We start from the raw sequence: 25,253 nt of genomic DNA, 5'->3' as shown, positions 1-25,253 counted from the left end.
GTTTGGTTTGTGTGTTTGTTTGTTTGTTTGTGTGTGTGTGTGTGTGTGTGTGTGTGTGTGTGTGTGTGTGTACCTGGTATTCATCACGTTGTGGGGACCAAATGTCCCCACAAGGATAGGAATACCAGTAGATTTTGACCTTGTGGGGACATTTCTCAGGTCCCCATGAGGAAACCGGCTTATAAATCATGTACAATGAGTTTTTTTGAGGAAGTAAAAGTGTGCACAATCTCCTGTGAGGGCTAGGTTTAGGTGTAGGGTAGGTGTAGGGCGATAGAAAGTACGGTTTGCACAGTATAAAAACCATTACGCCTATGGAATGTCCCCATAAAACATGTAAACCCAACATGTGTGTGTGTGTGTGTGTGTGTGTGTGTGTGTGTGTGTGTGTGTGTGTGTGTGTGTGTGTGTATGCGTTGTCATCTCACCTGAATGCAGATTTAAATCATTCCATCTCAGATGCCAGAAAACATTCCACGTTCCAGTACGGCCGGAGACAGTGGTACTGTTTTGGGAATCGTTACCCATCACAGCTTTTAACTTCACCTCACAGACGAACTGCAACACTAACATGCTCCAGCAGATGGCAGTGTCTCCTAATATTGTAGCACGGAGGAAGAACTACTTCATTTTTACCTCAGGAAACAGATTGCGTTAAACATTTACATTTGAATGTACACCATAATGTGCGCCACCAAAAGAAAATGCCAATACATCTACTGCACTAGATTTGTGTCATTATGACTAAATATAGCTCATATATGAGTTTATTAATGTTTCAACTATCACTAGTGAAATTAATAAAACTATGTACCAAGTTTAAGAGAAACAATTGCTCCTTTTGTCCTGCCCCAACAATGTCCCTACATTTCTCAGTAAATTAAACTAATAGTTTAATCTACCAACACTAACATGGCAAAGACTAAAGACATTTTAGCACAGGTCGCTGTGTAAACATCACTTATTTACTCACTGGCCATAAACATAAAATTGGCAGCACATTCTGAAATAGCAAGCTTATTTATGGTCAATGTTTTTAGATTGTTTGGCGTGCCATGTTTTTGGTTGCCAAATGCAGTAGCTGCCTATTTTAGCCATAACCCAACACATACACATCTCTTTTGCACTGAATGTAGTCAAACACATCTAGTAAGAGTTAAGCACAGAAACAGAGGCTGTTGGTGGTGCATGTTACTGAAGATGACAGTTAACCACCCAAGCACAAAAAGGTTGCTGATATACCAAAATGAATCTGAAGCTATTTTGTTATCTTGTAAAAACATCATTAGACACAAATATTTTTGATCAGTCAGTTTTATTGAATCAGCCCACCACCAGCACCATTAGACATCAAAGAAGGTAATGAAATCAACAGTCAGAGAACAGGAGCCAGCCTGCTGAGTGGAAAAATACGAGTGTGTTTGGAAAAATGAGGCTGTTTGCATCCAGCTATTTCATACTATGAAAGCTAACATAATGCCCAGTATAATCCAAGAGATTTTGAAGATACATGAGCCTCATGGAATATTTTGGAAGGAATTAGTGACAATATGATGGTCACAAAAACACCTTTGATCTTACAAACACTTTGAACTGAGTACAGCTGCTCTTATTCATTAAAAAAAAATCACATATTAATGACCAGTGAATGATTTGTGTCAAAAGTCACATGTTATCCTTTTAAGACAATTTAACATTTTAGATAAAGTTTTAAATCCAATACAACTGAATTATATGAAATCGTGGCAGATTTGAACAACCTCCCCACCAAAGTATGTAACTAATGCTCTAAATTGATGGCTTTAATATATTAAACATTTAAAAGTGATTTTGTGATGCTAATTTCCTTCCAGATAATATACAGTAGAAATGTGGACAGGCTGTAAGATTCTTAGTATTCAGTACTCTGCGCATAAACCGTTTCTGTTTTTATATTACAGTAAAAAGAAACTTTCAAAATAAAGTTTTGTCTGTCATGTGTTCATCCACTAGCAAACCCAAATCTAACTCCCATATGTCTATGTTCCTCCGTCCAGTCCTTCCGCAGAGTCTTCATCCTTCAAACACTTTAAAGTGTCCACCGGGGACAGTTTGGTCCCTCAATGTCTCTGGAAGGCATGATGAAATAAATAAAGTGGAAATAAAAAGAGCTTGTGGGTCTTTGTGCAAAATCAACCAGCCAGCCAATGATGTTCGAGCATACCAGCCAGCTGTCATGCTTTTGGCCGAAGTGTTGCCAAGGAGGAGGGGACATTGGACATTAAGGAGTGAGCTGTCTATGAGTCAGTGTGTTTAGTTATTCAGCTGTGTAGTTTGAGAACACGTCGAGGACTCAGAGTTCGTCTCGTGAGGCTCGGGACGCAGGCGGTGGTGTGTCCCCGGTGACGCTGTTTTGAGCGACGGAATGAATTTGTCCCTGCTGGGCAGTTTTAGCAGCATACTGTCTGTCCCAGTCTGTGTTGATGGCCTCGTCATCCCAAATAGTGGAGGTCTCTGTGTCACTGAAGTAACCCGGCTCGCCCGTATAGTGTGTTGGGTACAACAGCAGCGGCTCAACAGAGAAAGCACGCAGATCTCTGGGATCAAAGTGAGACATGTATGCCGCACTGAGAGAGAGACAGAGAGCAAGAATGAGAAGGGGAGAAAAGCAAGGGCGTGAGAAAAATTACACAACAGCCAATAATAAACCCTAAAACTTTACAACTTAATATATATGATCGTAATATTTGCATACTAATGTTTTGTATATTTAGTATGATTCAATTATTCTATAATGGATATAGCTAGCTAATCAATATGAAAACATTGCATTATTAACTACACTTTATGCTTATACAGCACTAAATTCACACACTTGAAGAACACAATGACTCTTTCTCTCTCTCACACACCACAAACACACAGAAAGTGGAGTGTATTTATACAGTAATCCATCTGTCTTACACCAATGGCCCTTCCCCCAAAACTCAGAGAACCATCAATGGGAATTTTGTCCCTTGAATGCCGAGAACAGGAAGAACTGGCCCTTCCCAAAATTCTTCCAAGGAGGGAGAGGGACCCATAGAATACAAGACAACAGAGGAGAAGGACCGCAGGGTACTGAGGGTGTTAGGCAAGAGAGAGAAGGGCCAGTAAAGGCGACACATGCTGGGGGCACAGCTAGTGCAGAGCAGGCCTCCCACTAGAAGAAACTGGGTAGAAAGGCAGTCATTGTGTGACCCAGCAGGGACACCATACTTTTTTTCCCACTCTGAACAATCTATCACTGTGTCTGTCCCACTCAGCAGTACAGACTCACTGTGTACCTGTGTGTTAATGCTTCTGAAAAATATCTATCCATACATTCATCTATATATCGACTAATTAATCCATGCATCCATCTATCTATATCATTTATCTATCCATGCATCCATTTATCTGTATATTCCTCCATTGACCTATCCATTCATTCTTGCATCCATCTATCCATCCATCGACTGATCTACCCATCCATTTGTGCATCCATTGATTGTTTAGAACATCAATCCATCAATTCATTCATCCATCCATCCAACCATCTGTATATTCTTCCATTGATCTATCTATATATCTATCCATGCATCCATCCACCCATTGACTGATCTATCCATCCATGTGCATTTATTGATCAGAACATCAATCCATTAACCAATCCATCCATGCATCCATTGATTGATTAGAACACAAATCAGTCCACAAATCCATGCATTCTTCCATCTATTCATGTATTAATCCATGCATGCATCCATCCATCCATCAATCTATTTATTTGTCCATTCATCCATCCATCCGTCCATCTATCGATCCAACTATCCATTTTTCTGTGCATCCATTGATTGATCCATCCATCAACTGATCTATCTGTCCATCTATAAATCCATTGATTGATCAGAACATCAATCCAACAATCCATCCATCCATCATCCTTTCATTCATGTATCAATGCATGCATCCATTCATCTATCTATACATCAATGCATTCATCTATCTATCCATCAGTCTATCCTGTGCATCTATTGAACAATCTATTTATCCATCCACTGACTGATCTATCCATCCATGTGCATCCACTGACTGATCAGAACATCAGTCCGCCAATCCATCCATCCATGTATCAATCCATGCATCATCCATCCATCTATCTGTCTATACATTTATGCATTGAACTATCTATCCATCAGTCAATCTGTGCGCCCATCTATTGATCTATCCATCCATCCATCTGTGCATCCTTTGATTGATTGATCCATCCATCCATCGGTAAATCGATCCATTGATCTATCCATCCATGCATCACACTTACTTTGGGTGTTTGTTGAACATGACTGGCAGGAACTCATCAACAGGGAGCATTTTGCCGAATGGCTGAGCTGCAAGGAGTTTCTTTGCGCCCTGCTGTGAAAGGGCATAACCTAGAGTCCAATATGAGTAATCAGCCTCCACCAGATTATTCACGCCCTCTACGGATACCTCAGGCTGAGCTACTTGCATCCGCTTCCGGCCCACATATCTATGGAGAGAGAAGAAGAAAGAGAGATGTAGAAAGAGAATGATCATTTATTGGTTTGAAAACATCTCATCATGTGCTTGTTTACAGCTGGTGTTGTTCTTACATGAGGTCCCAGTTCAGCTGAACTTTTTCAACATCCTCCATGATGGTCTGTAACCTCCTTTTAAATCGAGGCTCAAACCTCACATCATCCTCCAACACCAGCACATGCTGCAGATCCCTCTCCACCACCTATCACACACACAGTAAACAGAAAATTAGTTGTCTGTTGAAGAATCTTGTTTCTGAAAATGGAAATTGCTTGTGTGGCTGAGATTAACCGGACAGTTAATATTACACTTTATGGTTGGCTTATATAAAATGCTAATTAACCGTGAAAAGCTTAACAGAGGCCAAAAATAAAAGACACAGTGCTTAGTGTGTCCCCTGTGTTTGTGTACATTTGTATAGAACTTTCTACCAATATGCTTTACTTACTTTGTTTTAAAGCATGCAAGTGTGTCTGTACCTGTTTCCAGATGAAGTGGTGGCTGAGAAAACAGCCGATCTCTCCACGCGTCAACACCCTTCCAGAGTATGGATCTTTATATCCCGGTATCATTTCTATACCCAGAGCTTGAAGCTGAGATGTATTCAGAGCCCTGAGAGGGAATAAAAAAGGTCAGATGAACAGTTTCAATTAGTTTCACTTGAATTGTTCTGCCACACTTCAAAATACCCAAACATCACAAACATCCACAGAATGTCGTCTTGATGACCTACTTCCCATCTACAGCATCAACCAGCGTGGCCTCAACTCCCAGCACTGCCAATGTGTTCAACATTCGTTCCCTCCGGTCCAACCTCCGCTTCAGATTAATCAGAAAGATCTGAGTGTAATTGTAAAAAAGAGAACGAGAGAGTCTAAGGAATGAAGCAGGGCAAAATAATAAAATGTCACGTCAAAGAAGCTTAAATAAGCTAAAGTTTTGCTGCAGAATAACTATCATGAGTGTCCAGTCAAGCAAGACATTCCAGAGATTCTGCTCTCTCACCTCGTCAAAGCCCATCTTGTCCTGGGGTTTGGGTAGAGTGAAGAGAAACTCAGAAGGTTTTATGTTATGATCAACTGTAAGAAAAGGCATTTTAGTCACATTAAACGGAGATCTGACAATTACACATTGGAACATAACAAAATGTGAATAAAACCTGCAATTAATGGAGGCTGATGAAGTGCTGGAAAAAGGGTGTTTTATTAGGGGCATGTGTGTGTTTGCCTACATTGTGAGGACCAGGCAACAGTCCCCAAGAAGAAAATGGTTTGATAAACATACTCTACTATTCCAAAGTTTGGGATCAGTAAGATTTTTTAAAGGGAACCCTGGGTATTAAGACTTGTATGGGTTAATATAACGTAAATTATGTCTCTTACTGAAATATGTAGAAAGCCTATGAAAGCTTTAAAAAATCCACATTGTTTTATACACATTTTGGACTATGGGGGGCACCATTATTTCACTGATGTGAAATGGTTGCACTCAGTGAGCTACTAGTGCTACCTGTTGATATTTTTACCGCAACACAACTCGATGTGATACGATGACCACAGCTAATGAAAGAGCTTACAGGTGACGTAGGCTTAAACCATATGCTGTACCATCGATTTTTTCCCCACAAGGAGTCTAAACCCAGATATCGAGTGAAATCTGTGCTCCTTCAGTGGCTGCTGCATCATGACAAGCGTCAGCATGTTTACATCCTGTCAGGATGGCATCTAGCGTTTCTTGTCTGCCATTCGTAATCTCTTTCAGCTGTGATCTACTAAAAGCATCAAAGTCATCAGGGTTGAAGTGAAGAGAACAAAGACGCGGGTCTTTAGGAAGTTTTATTCGTCCACAGGGATCTTCCCATTTGTTTTTCCTCTTCTTATCGCCAGAAAAGCAGTGAAGACTTACATCGCTTCTCTTGTTAACCTTCAACTGAAAATTCCAATCAAAAGCCATACAATGTGGCATTGTATCAGTATTTTATTTTCCGAGTTGTGTATTCTGAGTTGTGTCGCTGTAAAAATAGCTACAGGTAGCTGTCATCGAAAATAGTGACCGCCTCTATAGTCCAAAATCTGTATAAAAAGATGTGTATTTTTTAAATAACGTAAATCTTTCATTGGTTTTCTGCTACATATTTCAGTAAGAGACATCTATTAAGCCATACAAGTCTTAATGCCCAGGGTTCTCTTTAAAGAAATTAAATTAAAAGAAAGCAAAGATGCATTAAATTAATCAAAAGTGACCGTAAAAGTACAAAATATATGTTACAAAAGACTTCTATTTCAAATAAAAGTGGTACTTTTGAACTTTCTATTCAAAGAATCCTAAAAAAGAATCATGCCACAAAAACCATTAGGCCATGACTTCCCCACAATATATAACATTATCACTGTTTTTACTGCATTTCTGATCAAATAAATGCAGCTTTGCAGAGCATAAAAGCCTTCTTTCAAAACTTTAGAAAATTTCTGGACTGTAGTAAATGACAAAACATATATGCTTTAGTGTGTATGTAATATGCGTGTGAGTGATAATACTCACTCATGGCCTCAGTGATGGTGTGTGTGAAACTCTCCTCCTCATCTTCCACACTCTGCTGGGCCTTCAGAGGTACAGGCAGAAAACCGTAATGTTCTCTGTTACACACATACATCTGTACGCCTATACAGAAACAGAAACAAACAACAGCATAAAACAGACACTTCATAAAATGCATCTGCACGCAAACACTGTATATCTCACATAATTCTACATATCCTATGTAGTTAGCCCACCCAAAACAACAGGAAACATGAGTGTTACATCATTAATGTGTTTGTGTGGTTTGGTGTTGTCATGGTTTGTATTCATGGGTGTGTTTGGAGTCATGGTTTGTCGTCTTTGCGTTAGCTGTGTGTGTATGTGATTTACTGTAAATCCACTGCATGCTCTCTCTCTCACACATTATTTCCTTAACGGAACATCCACAAACACCCAAAGAGGCCATAAAAATGCACAGCTGGAGCTGGTTACATTAGCCACAAGATAATCCGACATTAAAGCTGTTAAAACTGTTAAAACAGAAACCCTCCTCAGCAACATATACTGGAGCTGGACAGTTGGAGGTATTGTGATTTATGTGTTAGTTTCTGATCCGTGTCTGTTCTGGGTCCCAAAAACCGAATAACGCTACTCTTAACTGCCTTCATCTGTTTGTTCTGAAAACATTCTGTGCTGAAAAGCCTCATTTCCAAAACAACTCACACACTTAAAAAATGGCAACACTTGCATTGTAGAACACATTTTAAATATTAATTTACACAACAACTACAAAAATATTATCTGCAGAATAATACATAAATAGAATAAATTATACTTTAAAAGTGTCTGGTAAATGTATAAATGCAATGTAAAATATACTATTGTTTGTTCATAATGCATTAATATTATAATATTTGATTTTATTATTTGATATTTAAATAAACCTATTTATTAAGTGACAGATTTTTTTATTTTTTATTGTTAGTTTATTCTACCTAATGCATTATCTAACTTGACTTATACTGAATTAAACCTTACTTTAAACTGTTATTTATAAAACATTATATAACCCATATATCCACAGAATTTTTAATGGACAGTTGTTAAAGCAATCCAGTGGAGATCTCTCACCAGCTTCTCGTGCAGAGAAAGCAAAGACCATAATGTCATCAAACGCCCAGCTGTAGTCAGGGTGAGGAGGGTGAAAAGCCATGTCGAGTGTGGCGCTGCGCCTCAGATCCAACAGGAAGGTGGAGTGCACCATGGGGACTGAGAAACAGCCCAAACGCTTCCATTCACGGATAGGCTGGTAGTCTGGGGTGCGCTTGTAATATCCCTGAGAAAACGACAGCGATATTAGCGTCATGAAAACCCTCTACATATACAAGATTGACAGTAGTGTGCAGTGGTGTTCTGAAATGAGAAGGCAAGTTCTTCTCAAGTTCTTCAAAGTTTTTTTTTTATTAAATCAAATTCATAAATTCATGCACCAGTGACTAATGCCTAGTTCTGCCATGAAACTCTAGATGGCACAGGCTGACTGGTTGTTAACATAATTGATGATATCATCGAGTTATACAACTTGGCTCAAGCTGATTGGTTCATGTTGCATACGCAACCAATGAGCTTGCAGCCTACGTTTAAATGGCTGGTAGCATTCACTTGGGCATTTCGCGACACGCTATCAGATTTCCTCTGAAACCCTCCACCTTCCCCAGCTCCACCTGTATAGATCTACTACGGGTTATTTTATGCTATTTGCGCAGCAGCAGCATGTCTTAAATACTCACAGCACTGTATCACTATATGCTTTGGCAGTAGCAAGTTCCTGTACTTACAAACTGATTTTTTACACTTTTTTTAAATTAGTCTTTCCATTAACACTTATGTTGTTCATTCGGACTGATTCAGACTAAACACAAGAAGCGGGATTTATCGCATGAACCAATCACAGCCGAACATAACCAGTCATATCCAATCATATTACGATGGAAGCATTGCCTCCTCTCATGTGATTTTCCCCCATTCATTCTTAGTTACCCCCCACCAAATCCACTGCACGCTTTAGGGAGTCTGTTAAAACTTAACAGGCTTAGGGGAGGTGAGAGAAACGCGAACTCCCGTTGTAACTTCACCTGCTGGTGCTGCTGTTGGACAATGTTTCTTTAGAAAAACAAGTGATTTATACACTTTTTAATGTTAATATTGGCTTGTTTTATTTTTGTACTACAAATTTTTCTCTCATTCAATATTTTGAGAAGCACTGCCTCCCTTGCACCTTGAAGAAAATGCCTCCTGAGGACTGGAAAAACCATGAGGGTGAGTAAATGATTACAGAATATGTATTTGTGGGTGAACTATCCCTTTAATAAACTACTCTTTGAGCCTGTTCCTGAGGTGAACAAGGTTTACCTGAGGCGTGATTCCACACCAGAAGTTTGAGTAGAGGGATCGAGAATCCAACATGGGTGCCACCAATGTGAAATTCTCTGCCATCATGAGATCCAGCACCCGTGGGTTGGTCAGGAGGTTATCACTGTCCACAAACTGAAAGAAAAAGAGAGATGTAACTGGAGATCTCTAGTTTTAGCATCAACATTTTGGTTTTTATTTAACATGGGTGTAACAGATGCTACATAAGTCAATTATGACAAGAAAGACAGCGTGATCTCACCAGAATAAAATCAGCCCAGCGCTCTCGTGCAGCCTTTAGTGCCGCCTGCCTGAGCTTCATTACATGATTGAAACGAGATGGAGCCCAATGTTTCGGCCCCCACTCATCCGTGTATGACCTTATATATATATATATATATATAAAAAAAAAAAAGATATGTAGGTTAGGAACTGGATGCATGGTGACAAAATAATTAGAGAATTTTTTTAATCCCTGTTCTGGAAATCATTAGATTTAGATGGGAAAGACATTAGAAGACTGTTGCAAATTCTTGACATAAACAGCCATTAGTGCTAATTGACTTTGAAACCTCCTTTTCTGAAACAAGATGTTTTCAACCAACCGTGGCTCCTCCATGGGCCTCCACTCAATGTAATGGTATCTGCTCTGCCTGTTCTTCAGCCATTCCCTCAGCATGGCTGTGGTGTTGTCCACATTATGGTCAGTTGCAGCCCTTTAAGAAACAACACAGAAGAATTTACTTCATTTTAACATAAACAAGACAATCTCCAAAAACAGCTGCTCATCAGAATCAGTGAAAGAGTGATGTGTCCCTCAGGCAAGGGTGGAAACGTGAACAATGTGTTTCAAGTTAGTACTTCCATCTTTTAGACTAGGCAGAGCTTGATAAGACTATTCAAATTCACATGAAGATGTCAAAAGTGCTATTTGACAGTGCTAGCAAGCAGCTAGCGCTGCAGGGCTGATAAATTCCTTAGGCACAGTTATGGGCTTGCAAGGAAGTGAGGAACTTAACAACAGCTTGCCAACAGCAACTGGTGAGAGGTAAAAGATGTATTGTGTAAGTTTCATTTTAGCATTTCAAGAGCTTAGTTTAGCACAGTTTAATATTTTACTAGCAACTAATGGTGTGTTCACACTTGTTGTTCAGTTCGTTTGGTTCATTTGGTCTGATTAGTGTTTGCACTGGCATTTTTGACAGCGAACCTAAAGATACTGAACCTAAAGGTATAGTGATATGTTCACCACCTGTCTAGTCTGGTTGGATGACAGAACTCACCGAACACTCGAAGGAAAGGAAAAAATTGTGTTGGACTTAATACACCTAATGCTGTCTACTGGACTAAGTGCACTCGTTGTTGCATGTACATGTAATTTTATTTTTACCACATGCAAACTCACGAAGAGCTCATAAAAGGCACTTTATCTCCTTGATGCTTCGTGTTTGCCCTCTGCTCATTTTGTTTTGGACACCACTTGTTCCCTTCATGAAATCATGTTGCATAGCATCGCATCATACTTCCTGTTTTTGGTCCGTGTTGCATTCATATTTCATTTGAACCACACCAGTTAATTTGGAAGCGTAACAAGACCCTTTTTAGCAGTCTCTGTCCACCTGTGTCCACCAGGGTTCAGATGGCAGCGTTCACACTTACCCAAAAGAACCACACTAACAGAGCAATCAAACAGAGCTCATTTTAATTGAACTAAACATGACAAGTGTGAACACACCCTAAGATGTGAAGTACAGATTCATAGACTTACATACTATGACTTACAAAAACATTATGCAAAACAACACAACTTATTCATGTTTTGACTACATTAAAACACACCAAAAGCGATTTTAATTATTCGCGAAAGTAGATTACATACAAAGACAATGCAAAGACGCGAATTCGCGCCAGGCGGCGTGATTGCCGCGAACGCGCGATATCGCGTCTTCCGCGCAAATTGAAAAAATTAAACGTCCAGTTTGACACCTCAGCAATTAATCCAAGAGGTCCTCGATGACGTAGCTGGATCAGGTCCAATACGTACTGGACGTTTTTTTTTTTTTTTTTTTTTTTTTTTTTTTTTTTGCCAAGGTACAAAGCACAAAAGTACAAAAATGCCAGCATTATACATGCATATAATAGAATTAAAAAATAATAAAATAAATACAAAACAAAACCTTTAACAATATAAATTAAAAAGATTAAACAAATTGACAGTTTAAGATTTTTGGATAATGAAATAGTTTGGATATACTGTTTTAAAAATAATAAAGGATTTTGTTGAGTGAATTTGCAGCAGTGAATATGAAATTTTGCAAGCAGTAATAGTAGGATAATGATAAAATATTCGTTAATTGTATCTTTTTTGATACTGGACGTTGTTAGGCGTGTGCGCGGTGGTTTGTTTTGCCGATGTCATAGACACATGGGCAGTAGCGATCTCTGAATATAATACGCATGCACTGGTTTAAAGGGACAATATTGTATTGTGATGATATTCTAACCTGTGTACTAGTAGTGATGAATATTAATAAGTAATAATTGATAAATAATAATTTACACAAATGTGATGCTTAAGTTGTGATGTGATGCTCTCTACACACATGCAAAATGTTAAAATTTTAAAGTTTTAAATTGCATAACTTTAGAGCGTTTTAACAAATTGAATGGATTAAAATCATAATATCTTTGTCAAGTATTATTTTCAGTGAGTGTATATACAAATGAAGCCATTTTATTCAGGTCATATTTATTGTTGAGTGGAAGCAAAAATATATCATTTTATGTGTCATTTTAAAAATATGTCTCTATGTCATTTTAATCCTAAAGTTACAATACAATAAGGTATGTAAAATACTTGAAATACCAGTACACATTCAAGTGAAAATGGAAAAATAATAACAACACCAATAAAAAATAAATAAAATAAAATAAAATCTTGTCAGATGTCAAAAAAAAAAAAAAAAAAAAAACTATCAGTGATGCGCGGGTCAATGTATAAACAACCTGAACCCGACCGACGTTTTCAACTAACCCGCCCGCAACTCGGACCGCAAATAAAAAAAAAAATATATATATATAAAAAAGAAAATATTGTACCCAACCCGCTTCCTGACCTGCATGTTTAATATTTGCGACTGACACCAGCGATTATATGCGGCTATGCGGTGGAGATGCCTTTACTGTCAAACATCATTCGGCATTAATTAGGTCATTTTGTCAAAATAAATTCTTGATTACAAGAAAAATACAGATTGTTCTTGATTTATTTTGTCTTTCCTTTATACAGATTTAAATAGTTTCGTTTTCGAAGTAGCCTACTCTAAATTATGTCAGTGATTCTCCGATGTTAAATATAATCAAGAATTATTTTATGTCGATCTACAGTGTAATAAAAGTTAAGGAAAAGATTAGCCTATAGCCCTTAATATATATCATTACAAACTAATTACTTAACTTTTAACTTCTTATAAAAACTATCAAGAAAATTAAATCAACTTAATAGTCTAGGTTAACGAATTTTCTTATACAAACATAACGAATGCACTTCAAAACGAAGTTTTCATATATAAATTCAGGATTCACGAATATGACAAAATATTATTATTTTATATATATTAATAGTCTATAGCTATACTAGTTGTATCAAATGAATAAGGAAATTAGGCCTATAGTGCCTTGAATTTATTAAGTAATGTTTAATTTCGTTCGTTTCGCTGTCTGGAAATGTAAAGAAAAAATACAGTTTTTACTTGGAATTCGTTTTTAATCCCTCGTTTTAAACAAGCATATACATGAGATAATTTATATATTATTGCATGAACAAACGTTTTAAAATAGTGCTAGAAATTGTATAATTAAGGAAATTAAACAGACCTAGGCATTTGAAAAGACATAGTGAAATGTGTCTAATAATTACAAAAAGAAAGAGAAGCATTGGACATTTATTAGGAATACCGTTTTCTTAACAATTAAGATTCTGCATGTGTTTATCCAGTCTAATCGAAGTGTGCGTCTCTCCCCGACTTTCCCAACAAAAAGCTGTTTTCACTCATGTGACTGTTTATATTGAAATATCAGCAAAACAAACCACCGCGCATGCGCGTTATAACGTCCAGGACGTATTGGACCTGATCCAGCTACGTCATCGCGCTACAGGCTGCAGCGAGAGCAATAACGCGATGGGAATATTTGGTGTGCATACAGCAACGGTGTGACAACTGTGAATTTTCCCAGCACTACTACTCTGTGGCTTGTGGAGATTGCATGTAAACACTGACACAAGGACACAAACACACAGAGTGTCCTCAGTTAAATCAGGGCAGTTTGGCTGTGCCAGTGGAAACCTCCACTGCACAGGGACTCTGCAGTGAAACCATGTGGGAAAGAACCAACAAATATTGACATCACCTCAGTTGTCACATTCACACACACATTCGCATTTCCTCACCCCACCTTTACCAGAAATAAAATTCAACTGGTGAGTATATCCATGTTTATAGAGCATTGCAAGATGTTCTGCAGCAGCAGGATGACACTTGAGGCAATAGGAAAAATTTAACTGGACTTTATTTCGCCTAATGTGCAGACCAGAGCAAAACCAGTTAAATGAGTCATAATGGTAATAAAAAAGTTACAAAAAGCCCATTCATAACCAGCGTTTTTCTTATTTTCAAGTTATAATCATACATCCTCTAAGCAGTTAGAAGAAGCTAAACTGCATTATTTACTGGAAAATAAACTTTACTATATTTGCTAGTTTATGCATTAAACAAGTCAAAACAGTCTGTCTAGAATATATTCTCTAGGGGAAAAGCCTATTGTGTGCCATTTTACCTCATGTTTACTTCAACTTCAAATTTACTTTAAATTGTTTAGCAAGAAAAAAAAATTAATTAATTTATTTGTAGCATTAACTTTTACCTATACTAAATTTACTTAGATTTATGCATAAAACCAGACATAAATAAATATATATATTCATAAATATATTCTCTGAGGAGAAGTCTGTTTTGTGTTATTTATCACTTCTCATGTATATTTTTGTTTTTAAGAATATTCAGATAATTTTAACAAGACAAATATGAATTAAAATGAGTTTTTTGAGTATATTTATTTATTTTACAGGATTATGTTTCGTTTCTCCCTTTCAAATCTACCAAATCTCTGCCTTGAACATCTGCAGTGAATAATACTAGTGTAAACCCATAAATACACATTCAACTCCCACAAACAAACATTGTCAGACAACAGATAACAGTGTATGCAGTGTGTGCGTCTAAGTGAACTCTTATTATTATACACTCTTCGTCTTTAAATAACTACTGATAGACCAGCTATTCAACACCATGACTGCTATTTTGTCACTCACACAAACACAGACGATTACTCAGGCAAGACAGTCTCCCTCTTAACAACATATGCTGACAAAGTGCCGAAAATACAGGCCAAGCTTATGTGTTTTAAGTATGCTTTATGGGTGTCCAAGATTTTACGAGTGTATAACAGCAAAGAGAACAGACAGCATCAAGCTTGATAAGCAGTCTGTTTCTTTATCACTGGTTTGAAACACCTGACATACAGGTAATGACAGTGTGAAAAAGATCACTGGTTTCAGACACACACTGGTTTTCTGATGACTTCAGCCAGTGTAAGTGTGCCACAGTTGTTTTAAAGGAAAACATGCCTTCGAGCTGCCATAATTTTTCCGAAACATCTGTGAAACATCCTTTAAAATTAGAATGAACAATGAAGCAGAAAAGCAAAAGAGTAAAAGAGAAAAGCATGCATATGCATTGTATTATATGAGGATAAATACACGTGTGGTCATTTTTCTTTGCATGCAAATCTTTTACTTGTGCTCAATTCTCTGTTCATTCTAGTTCTGCATTTATATGGATTAAATAAATACGCTGTGGTTTTCGTCACACTGCTGCAACCGATATAAACATCTGGAATATGCGGACATGCTGCATCTCTTTAAATGACTTTCTAATGACTAATGATTGCACATGTGTTCTTCTCCAAACCTCCTGAGGAGAGACCCACCAGTGCATTTTGGGTTATGCTGCTCAATGACAAAGAAAACTACACATAGTAAAATATGCAAGTATCCCTGTTGAGAATGAGAGTGTATGATTTATGCATTACTTTATGCTACATTAGTATTTGCATTGTTTGCATTATGTCTGACCGTAAATGGGGAACAAGTAAATAAGGAAATCTCATGAAGAACATGAGGGTCATATTTCTCTTAAAATAATATATAAATAAATAATAATTTTTTGCATTACAGAAATGAGAATTGGGGGATACAAATGTGCTAATAATCTAATCCCATAAAAATAATGTCAATAATAATAAAAAGAAAAAAAGAAATCAAAATTTTCTCTACATTTTTCCCTTTCATAACAATAATAACACCCAGGCATGCTTTGTGATTCACCCAAATGTAAGCACATTTGTGCTGATTTAAGTGTATTTCTGTCTGTATGAAGTCTTTGAAGCTGTCTTAACTGTGGCCGCAGGGGGTAACAACTCCTATTCATGACCGGACAAGTAAACAGCCTGAAGAATTTGAACCTGCCAGCATATGAATGACTCAAACTTCTGGTTTCTAAAGGTTCGGTCAGTCATATATCCGGACAGACACATTCTCCTCACCTTTCACTCTCACCTCTCGATCCTTAACAAATTTTCACACCCTGGGGCAAAAACAGACTGCTGACACTGACCACATTACGAACACTTTCTAAATAAGCTCCATATTTTTCAAAAGTGCTTCTCCCAATCTGTATACTGATTTATGTACATTTTTTTTATGTTTGGGAAACAAATCCTCAGTCCAAGCTGCAATTATTATTCCCCTTTTAACAATATGCAAGATTAGTCTCAAGTGCAGAGACAGGCTTAGCAAAACAAAGTTATCCTTTTTTTTTTTTACGTTTTCTAGGTTGGTAGATACACCGACCCAATTATAAACATGGAAAAAGTCAGATTTTCATGCTATGTCTCCTTTAAACACATTTTCCCCGCTTTCATAGACAAAGCTTTAAGCCTAGTCCTAGACTAAAATGTAAGTCTGAGCTGTTTCAACTAAAGAAACTTCCACTAACTGATCTAAAAATATATCCGTGCCTTTGTTTTGTCTTAAGATGCACACCAGTAATGTTTTTTTTTTTTTCTAAGCACGTTTACAAAAATTACATAAATGTCCTAATTGAACTATGGCATAATTCTGGTTTAGTCTAAGCCCTGTCTGTGAAACAGGGCCTTTACTATTCAAAGTTCTTCCACTTTCTGCAATATTCTGTAAGTGGACCTCATGATAAAGGTGACTAAAAGTGTTAGGGATGTGTGTGTGTTCGTGGCAGGATATTAAGCTCTAGGTTCTGTATGTGTGTGCTCCTGCTGAGCTTGGAGGAAGCAGGACTTTGCTTATAAAAACCTGATTTTCTTTCACTGCCCTTTTGAAGTTTATTGTAAGTCTCCAGCTCATTATCTAACTGCCCAAGGCTCACTCTCTCTTTTTGTCTCTCTGTTTCTCCTCCATATGTCCTTACTGACAGCACCTGGATACCACATGCTACTCACCTCTAAACACGCACATCTTATACTTCCTCACCTGCACAGCAGCCATCAGAGATAAAGAGGACTGTCCTCTAATAAAAGAAACAATCAGATTTGAGAAACACAGATGACAAAACCATAAATTAGATAAACTAGTAAAAAAGATATTGGAAAGTGTTCTAGTGTTTAAAGCTGCTCTGACAACACCAAAACAAACTTCCCTCTAGGCATTTCAACTATAACAATGGGTCGGTTGTATTAAGATGAGCATGCAAGTTCATAATGAGAGAGAACGGTCTTTTAATAACTAAGTACTGTGTCCTCATAACATAAATTTGAAAGCACATCTTTATCTTCTTTTGGCCTTTCATCCACACTGAGGCTGTGCTTTTGCTCAGCGAATGGCATTTAAAAATGTGATCAAACTGAATTAAAACAAAAGTTTTTAAATATCAATGAAAATGTCCATTGGTTCAAACATAACCAGTTACAGATGTGTGTACATACACGTGTATGTGTGTGTTTGCTTTGCAGTGGCTCTGCCCCCATGCATGGCTGACGTGGCTGCCTGGCTCTGCAGATTGAGGAGGGGGCAAAGGGGCTCGTGAAACCTCTGCTGAGCTCAAATTCCTCCAGCAACCCTCCGTCAACACAGCTCTGCCATGTCACACACACACAAACACAACTAGAGCACAACTAGAGTGTGATTCTTATTCATCCCCTCTCATGACATTTGAAAAAACACAGTACATAATCACATTGACATTAAAGGTGCTAATGCATTTCATTTGATACAGCTGGACACTAGAGCCTCAGAGATCCATCCAGAACATTTGAGCTTAATCTGCTTTTCAATGACTCAATGTTCTCCTACACATCTGTTTTGGAGTTACAATTTTGATAAAAGCAACAAAAGCAGTCAAATTAGTTTGACTGTTAAGACAGAAATGTTTTTCTGAGAGTGCATATAGGATAACGAGATTCCCATGGTCTCACCTGATACATTGACAGAGTTCATCAAACATTCACATGACTCTCACTTTATCTTCCTGACAATATAAACACATGTGAAATATTGTGACATGTGTTTATACACAGAACAAGAGCAAGACGAATAGACAGTGGGGAAAAAATGAGAAAGGGGTGTGAGAGAAAAAGATTGAAACAGTGAGAGGTAGACAGATAGATTGATTGCTTGCTGTGCAGACAATGTTAGTCATCCCAGTGGTTTACCAGAAGGATGGAACCAGAAGAGAGCAATAGAACTGAACTTCCCTTCCAACACAATAAACCTCTGTCACCTTGAAATACCTCACTAGATGTCCCTGCAGATCTGTTTGCTTCATGCATGCCTATCTTTTATCAAGTGTGCCATTTGGGACAACTTAAAACAATGTCTGTGACTGATAAAAATCCCAAAAAGGTAAATTTACCACCTGGAGAAAATTATGCAATAACATTCCAAATATTTAATTAGCAGCTGTATAGGACCGCAGAACATTTTGAGCCAATCAATTGAACCATAAAATGTCATGTTACTAAACAATCAAAAATCACAAGCAAATGACGCAATACAAAATGCTGCAATATCCAATATACTAACAAAATATTATGTTACATATATGTTTATATGTTTAGTACACAATCAGTCTAAAGTTTCTGAACAGTAAGATTTTAATGCTTTTTAAAGAAGTCTCTTCTGCTCACTAAGCCTGCATTTATTTGATCCAAAGTACAGCAAAAAAGGTCAAATATTTTTACTATTAAAAAAAAATGTTTTCTATTTGAAAATATTTTGAAATGTAATTTATTCCTGTGATCAAATCTAAATTTTCAGCATCATTACTCCAGTCTTCAGTGTCACATGATCCTTCAGAAATAATTTAAATATGCTGATTTACTACTGAAGAAATTTTTCATTAATATTATTTAATATTTAAAACAGCTGAGTACATTTTTCAGGATTCTTTGATAAACAAAGAAATCCAAACATCAGCATTTATATGAAATAAATAGCTTTTGTAACATTAGGAATAAATTGCAGGAATAAATGGCATTTTAAAATATATTTAAAAAAGAGTCATAGGACAAGCTCAAGGATGCTTTTTAGGCTTGGATTGTGTAGTTACAGCCTCTCTTAGCAGGTTCTAATAGGGTCATTCTAACAAGCCAACCTTGACACCTTAGTCTGACCTACTAAGTTAAAACATTAAATTATTCAAACCGTCACAGTCTCTTTTGTAGTTACAAAGCTTTTTCAACCATGTGATTTTTACATAATAGTATTGTGCAGATTATTTGGTCACCTGCCCTGACCCAAAACACTGCACACTAATAAACTACTATTCCAGCTCGACTAGACACCCATGACTAAAATCAGCAATTGTCCTGCCGTCTGGACTTTTGCACACTATTTTTCTTCTACTCTTGAGCCCCTTGCTGGGTTGAGGCCTTTTGGGTGGACAGGATGCACAATCGAATAGAGGTAAAGTTGTTGGAAAGAGCAGAAATCAGTTCTGGACATGTTGAAAAGAACAAGAGTGAGGGAGAATTGCAAAAATGCCCAAGTTAGACTATAAACCCCATTGAACACTGAGCCAGGGTTTTAGTTACAGCAAAGCTCATGCAAGCCTAATAAAAACACAAACACACTCACAGCTGTAATGGCATACACATAATCATTTACAGATCTGACCTTCAGATCAATACCTAACTTATCTCTATTCTTTTCTCAGGCCCTTTGTTATAGCTATTCACCATGCTGTGTATAACTTGCTAAAATGCCCAGCATTCCTCAACAACAGCATCATCACTGCTGGAACGAACACCTAAGTCTAAAGGAAAACTTCTCGCATCAGTTCTTCTCGCATCAAAACTTCTCGCATAGTAGTAAACAGACACAAAACGAGTCTGCGTTTAATAATTCTGACTGTGAGTTGATCAGTCATGTCTAACTTAGGTCAAAAGCTGTGCTGGCACCATTAGCTTGAACAACATATGCTAATTACATCACTGTGCCTTTAGGGAACATGACGCTGGATTCACACTCTTCCCTCTTTATTATTTAAGACTGTCTGAGCCATTAATCAAGACGCTGTCAGAGGAGATTGTCCTCTCTGTCTCTCTTGTTAGCACTCGCTTTTCTCTTCATCATTACAGTAGCTTAGCTCCTGCTGAAGCCAATCACAAAAACTCCTAACTTTAATCAAAGTTCCTTTAAAGTCACGATAAAATGGCAGTAGTGGCAGATCTTTTCTTCCTTATTGTGACATGTATTTGCGTGTAATAGATTATCAAAAAAAAAAAAACTTGGTTCTTCCACCTTATACTGATCCAATCGAAGATACTTCCAAAACAAATAAGAGAAGACAAAGTGGGGCAGAGATGTCACTGTGACCTGTGCGCGTGGTCAATAGGGATGGAATGTGGTTTGTTAGGCCACTCGTGGTGCCCCTGTAATTTTCAACAGTTCCCCTCCCCTGCCCTTTCCCCTCTCACTCCATCCTTTCTTCCCCCTAATTCCCCACATTCTTTCGCAAAGCAGTGAGACTTTCAGCCTGTCATTTGACTGCCCCGTTTGTTCAGCAAACTCCTGAAGGTCTCTGTAATAGTGCACATACACACACATACAGTACAGTAATCCGTGCATGTGTAATTTTTAGTTGTTGCTGACTTGTAATGTTTAATCAAAAAGTCATAACTGGACCTTCCAGTGTAAATGACAGACTACTTTTTGGTTACATATGCAGGGACTTTTGCATTCATCTCCATCTACTTTTGATTGCAATGCCTACATCTCAAAATCCAATCAGCAAAACACTCGGATGTACATCACAATGGACACTTTTCACAAGACTGTTATGGCGCGATTCAACGGTCATCTGCATTGTAAATGCGGACATAATCCTATGGGTGAGACTTCCGGCTCATTATTCACTATAGGGAAATAACAAGAAGAATAACAACATGCAGGAAATGGAAAAACTGTTTGCACTACAAAACAGTTCATAATTAAGAAAATACATTCAAATAAAATACAGTTGAGGTCAAAAGTTTACACCCCCCTTTCAGAATCTGCAACATGTTAATTATTTTACCAAAATAAGAGGGATCATACAAAATGCATGTTATTGCTTATTTAGTACTGACCTGAATAAGATATTTCACATAAAAGACGTTTACATATAGTCCTCAAGAGAAAATAATAGCTGAATTTATAAAAAGAAGTCAGAAGTCTTAATACTGTGTTGTTCACGAGAGCCTTGTTTGTCCTGAACAGTTAAACGGCCCGCTGTTCATCAGAAAAATCCTTCAGGTCCCACAAATTCTTTGGTTTTCCAGCATTTTTGTGTATTTGAACCCTTTCCAACAATGACTGTATGATTTTAAGATTCATTCCTTAAGGTTCCAATGCTCAGTGATGCTCCAGAGGAAGAAACAATGCATTAAGAGCCAGGGGGTGAAAACTTTTGAACAGAATGGAGATATGTACATTTTTATTATATTACCTAAATATCATATTTTTTCATTTAGTACTGCCCTTCAGAGGCTACAGTAGATACAAAATAAGAGTGAAATTAAATTTACCCTGATCTTCAAATTCAAAAGGTTTTCTTTCCCCGGCTCTTAATGCATGGTTTTTCCTTCTGGAGCATCAGTTAGCGTTTGAACCTTCTGTAATAGTTGCATATGAGTCCCGCAGTTGTCCTCACTGTGAAAAGATGGATCTTCAAAGCATACAGTCATTGTGCTTGGAAAGGGTTCAGATACACAAACATGCTGAAAAAGTAAAGAATTTGTGGGACCTGAAGGATTTTTCTGAAGAACAGCAGGCAGTTTAACTGCTCAGAACAAACAAGAGACTCATGAACAACTATCAAAAAAAAAAAAAAAAAAACAGAGCTGTGTATCATTCAGGTAAAAACACAGAATTGAGAATCAATGGAATGTAAACATTTTGAACAGGGTCATTTTTATAACTCAGCCAATAATTTATCTTGTGGATTATAAGTAAACGTCTTTTATGTGAAATATCTTATTCAGGTCAGTACTAAATAAACAATAACATACATTTTGTATGAACCCTCTTATTTTAGCAATATAATTAACATATTGCAGAATCTGAAATGGGCATGTAAAATTTTGACCTCAACTGTAGTAAGACAGCAATTTGCAATATCAAGCAGCAAAACAAGCTGTTTTGTACAGCTAAAAATAGCTGGACACAGAAGATACCAGAAGACTGACCCATAAAATTTACAAATGGCCGCAGCTACTTATGTGTAACTTTAAAATGTAATAATAAGTAGTAAAGATTGGCAATGAAAACAGCAAGTTAGTCTTTATTACTAGAACTTAGTCTATATTATAGAGCAAATTATATGTAGAAGGATTCAAAATGTTTTTCACTTCATGTGTCTCATTATGAACACTCTCCAGCTAAGACCTGCCAGAAGAAATAAATGTAAAAAGTGGTAATACATACGTCTTAATAGTGGAGTGGAGTGTACCATCAGTCCAAAGACTTGGAACTGAATGTCTTCCAATCAAAGCAGTTCCGCTCAGATGGAGGAGCGGCATTAGAGAAGAGAGGAAGCTGAAATTAAAGTTGTGTTTGTGTGCCTCCAACCCACTGATTTGGAAAGAAATGTAAATCACCTGTTTACCCTAGGGAAAGCTGAAGGGAAGTGAGTTCATAGATGCTGCTCATCATCTGTGGTATATGAACACAGATAGAAACTGAACAGGAAAGAAACAAGGACATTCACAAATGACAAAAATTTACACCCTCTCCTTCCTCTCTCATGTTTATTTAAGTTGGTAGTATGTATTCTTAAAAGTGTGCGTTCCACTAGCGTTTTAAAATAACATTTCAGTAAACACAAAAGTTTACAAATTAGAGCAAATAAATACAAAGCAGAGTTTGCTTGAGAAAGTCACTATAGCAACGCTACCCAACTCTAGTGATTTTTATGTTTCAGACGGTACAAAACATAAGTTTGTCCACAGCAATTACTTAGAATTCACTATTACAAGTATGTTACAAAACAGCTTGGTGGTAGAGACGGTTGCGCAAAACGAACGTCAAATTGTCAGTCGAAACTTATGCTGACAGAAATTCTCCTAAAACTCTATTTATAAAGAAAACCGACAGGACATGTTGCTTAGCCAGCAAACGCCTTTCATCTTCATTTAACATGTAATTAAATCCGTGCACACACGCGTGGACAGAGTGCAGTAAACCCGCTTTAACAGGTTTGCTTCACGCAGACAGCGGCGTCTCTGTTCCTCTATCTGCCAGAAGGTTTTCATTAACCAAACCTTACCTGCGCGCGCACTCCACAATAACCCCACTATGTACCAGACCTTCTCAGTTTTCAACCAGCACACTTGCTGCAAAGCAACCCATCTCATCATACACACCTCTACAGAACCACTCCATAAAAGTCCAGTTTTGAGATTCTCACCATATCGCAATCCGGTCCTTCGGGTAGTCCAGGCGGTCGATGCAGCCCAGGTAGTACGGCAGGCTGTGCGCAGAGTTCCGAGCCAGAATCGCGATCATGACTTTGGGCTTGAGCAGGGAGGACTCGGGCACGGGATTCAGGTCCTGCACATGAGCCACAAGCTCTCCACGGCAGTTTTGCGCCATCAGAGCGCAAATCACAGCCACCATCACGAATCCCTCAGCCGGCATCTCTGTCTGAAGAACGCCGCTGTCACAACCTGAGCGTATGAGTGAATGGGAGGCTGAAAGACAGAGAGGGTGTGTAAGGAGGGGTAGAGAGAGGTGGAGAGGTTACCTTTTGACGAAAGCGGGTTGCCTCCTCCAGATTTTTACACTGTGATATTACATTAAGACTCTAAAAGCGGGGATAAGATCTCGATTAAAAAAACTGCTTAGTTGAATAAATCTGAACATGATATCGTTTTATTATATTTCATAAGAAAGTAAACAAACATATCGTGGCCAAGTATGTCATAGTGGCCAAGTAGCCCATATATGGGTCACACAGAATTAGTCCAAACTGCTGCCCCACAACCAAAAAAACATATTTATTTCAATATTCAAATCTTAGATGTTTACTAAAATCATTCTATTATCTATTGAAACCAACAATACTATTTAAAATATTAGTAAGGTCAATATATATAAAATCACCATTTAATGGGTACTTTCAGTTGGGGGGTGGGTGTCCCGAACCCTAAACCTTAAAATTTGAAAATTATGTTGAATTTTTTTCCCCCATTTTTTTTCTTTGAAACTTTATGTAAACATGTTTGTCACTACCGAAACAGTGTATGTTTTAAGTCCATTGGTTGAAACTGATTAATTTTAACTACACCCCTACATTTATGATCAGGAAATATGCATGTGTCACTCTCTCTCAGCTATATGGTGAATAGATATGCATCATCATTTTGAGGTAAATGTGTTCAAAAGTCTGAAAATCTGTGTAACTTTAAGGAACGTCACTACCCTGATTGCACACATACATCACAGAGATGTCCTCTTTATTACATCATATTTTTTGGAGTGTTTGCTCATCGTTTCCTATCAGATGTCAAAAAGACATTTATTAGATGTCTTTAAGATGTTTATGATTTAGAATGTATTTAAAATGACATCTTACAGATGTCTGCCAGATGTTTGTACACAGCAGATGCTTTCCAGATCAAGTGATCTTTAACAGATCTTGCAGACATATGTGTGCTATCTGGGTACCAAACATTTTTTTCTGCAATTAAGCACATTTTTTGTTCCATAATATTAAGTTTTTATGTGGACCAACTGTGCTAGCTAACCATGTGAAGATTAGCATATTTCAGCTAGATTGAAAACTATCAAAAATTGTCACTACTGAAACATTTGGTGGAGTTTCGGTAGTGACATCTTTGTTTTTTGGGGTGTTATCCTATAAATTTGTCACTATTAAAAAAAAGTCACAACCAAAACATGTCATCATTGGTAGTGACAAAAGGGAACACATAATCTTTATTTGGGGGAAATAAACTAAATTTCAGCATAGTTATGCAGCTTGTTAGTGTTTTAGTATGTAGTAGTAGTAGTGTTTTAGTATGTAAGTTATAATTTTGTAATGTCATGTGGTCACTTCCAAAGCATTACTGTCACCACCGAAAAAATGGGATGTTTTGTCAAAAATAAAGTATACTGAATTATCAACTAAGATGTT

The 25,253-nt window shown here is 37.4% G+C and overlaps 1 protein-coding gene across 1 annotated transcript; it reads right to left on the bottom strand.

The window, feature by feature from the left end:
- Window positions 1–1,298: 1,298 nt before the first annotated feature.
- colgalt2b (collagen beta(1-O)galactosyltransferase 2b) lies at window positions 1,299–23,785 on the bottom strand. Its single transcript, XM_073818997.1, has 12 exons — window positions 23,526–23,785; window positions 10,095–10,205; window positions 9,752–9,869; window positions 9,490–9,624; window positions 8,209–8,413; window positions 7,099–7,218; window positions 5,563–5,636; window positions 5,291–5,397; window positions 5,037–5,169; window positions 4,632–4,759; window positions 4,322–4,528; window positions 1,299–2,606 (listed from the first exon to the last, which is right to left on the bottom strand). Exons 1-12 carry the CDS (start codon window positions 23,753–23,755, stop codon window positions 2,333–2,335), a joined length of 1,842 nt encoding a protein of 613 aa, XP_073675098.1. The 5' UTR covers window positions 23,756–23,785; the 3' UTR covers window positions 1,299–2,332.
- Window positions 23,786–25,253: the final 1,468 nt, after the last annotated feature.

Source organism: Garra rufa, chromosome 15 (genome assembly GCF_049309525.1).
Source record: "Garra rufa chromosome 15, GarRuf1.0, whole genome shotgun sequence".
NCBI lineage: Eukaryota > Metazoa > Chordata > Actinopteri > Cypriniformes > Cyprinidae > Garra > Garra rufa.
The sequence above is the reverse complement of the archived record's forward strand: the minus strand, read 5'-3'. Positions and strand labels throughout refer to the sequence as shown.

Coding starts and splice junctions, on each gene's coding strand:
- colgalt2b (XM_073818997.1), bottom strand. CDS start 23,755: ATGCCGGCTGAGGGATTCGTGATGGTGGCTGTGATTTGCGCTCTGATG. Junction 5,637..7,098: donor CACCATCACTGAGGCCATGA/GTGAGTATTATC, acceptor CTTTTCTTACAG/TTGATCATAACATAAAACCT. Junction 5,170..5,290: donor GTTGATGCTGTAGATGGGAA/GTAGGTCATCAA, acceptor ATTCCCTCTCAG/GGCTCTGAATACATCTCAGC.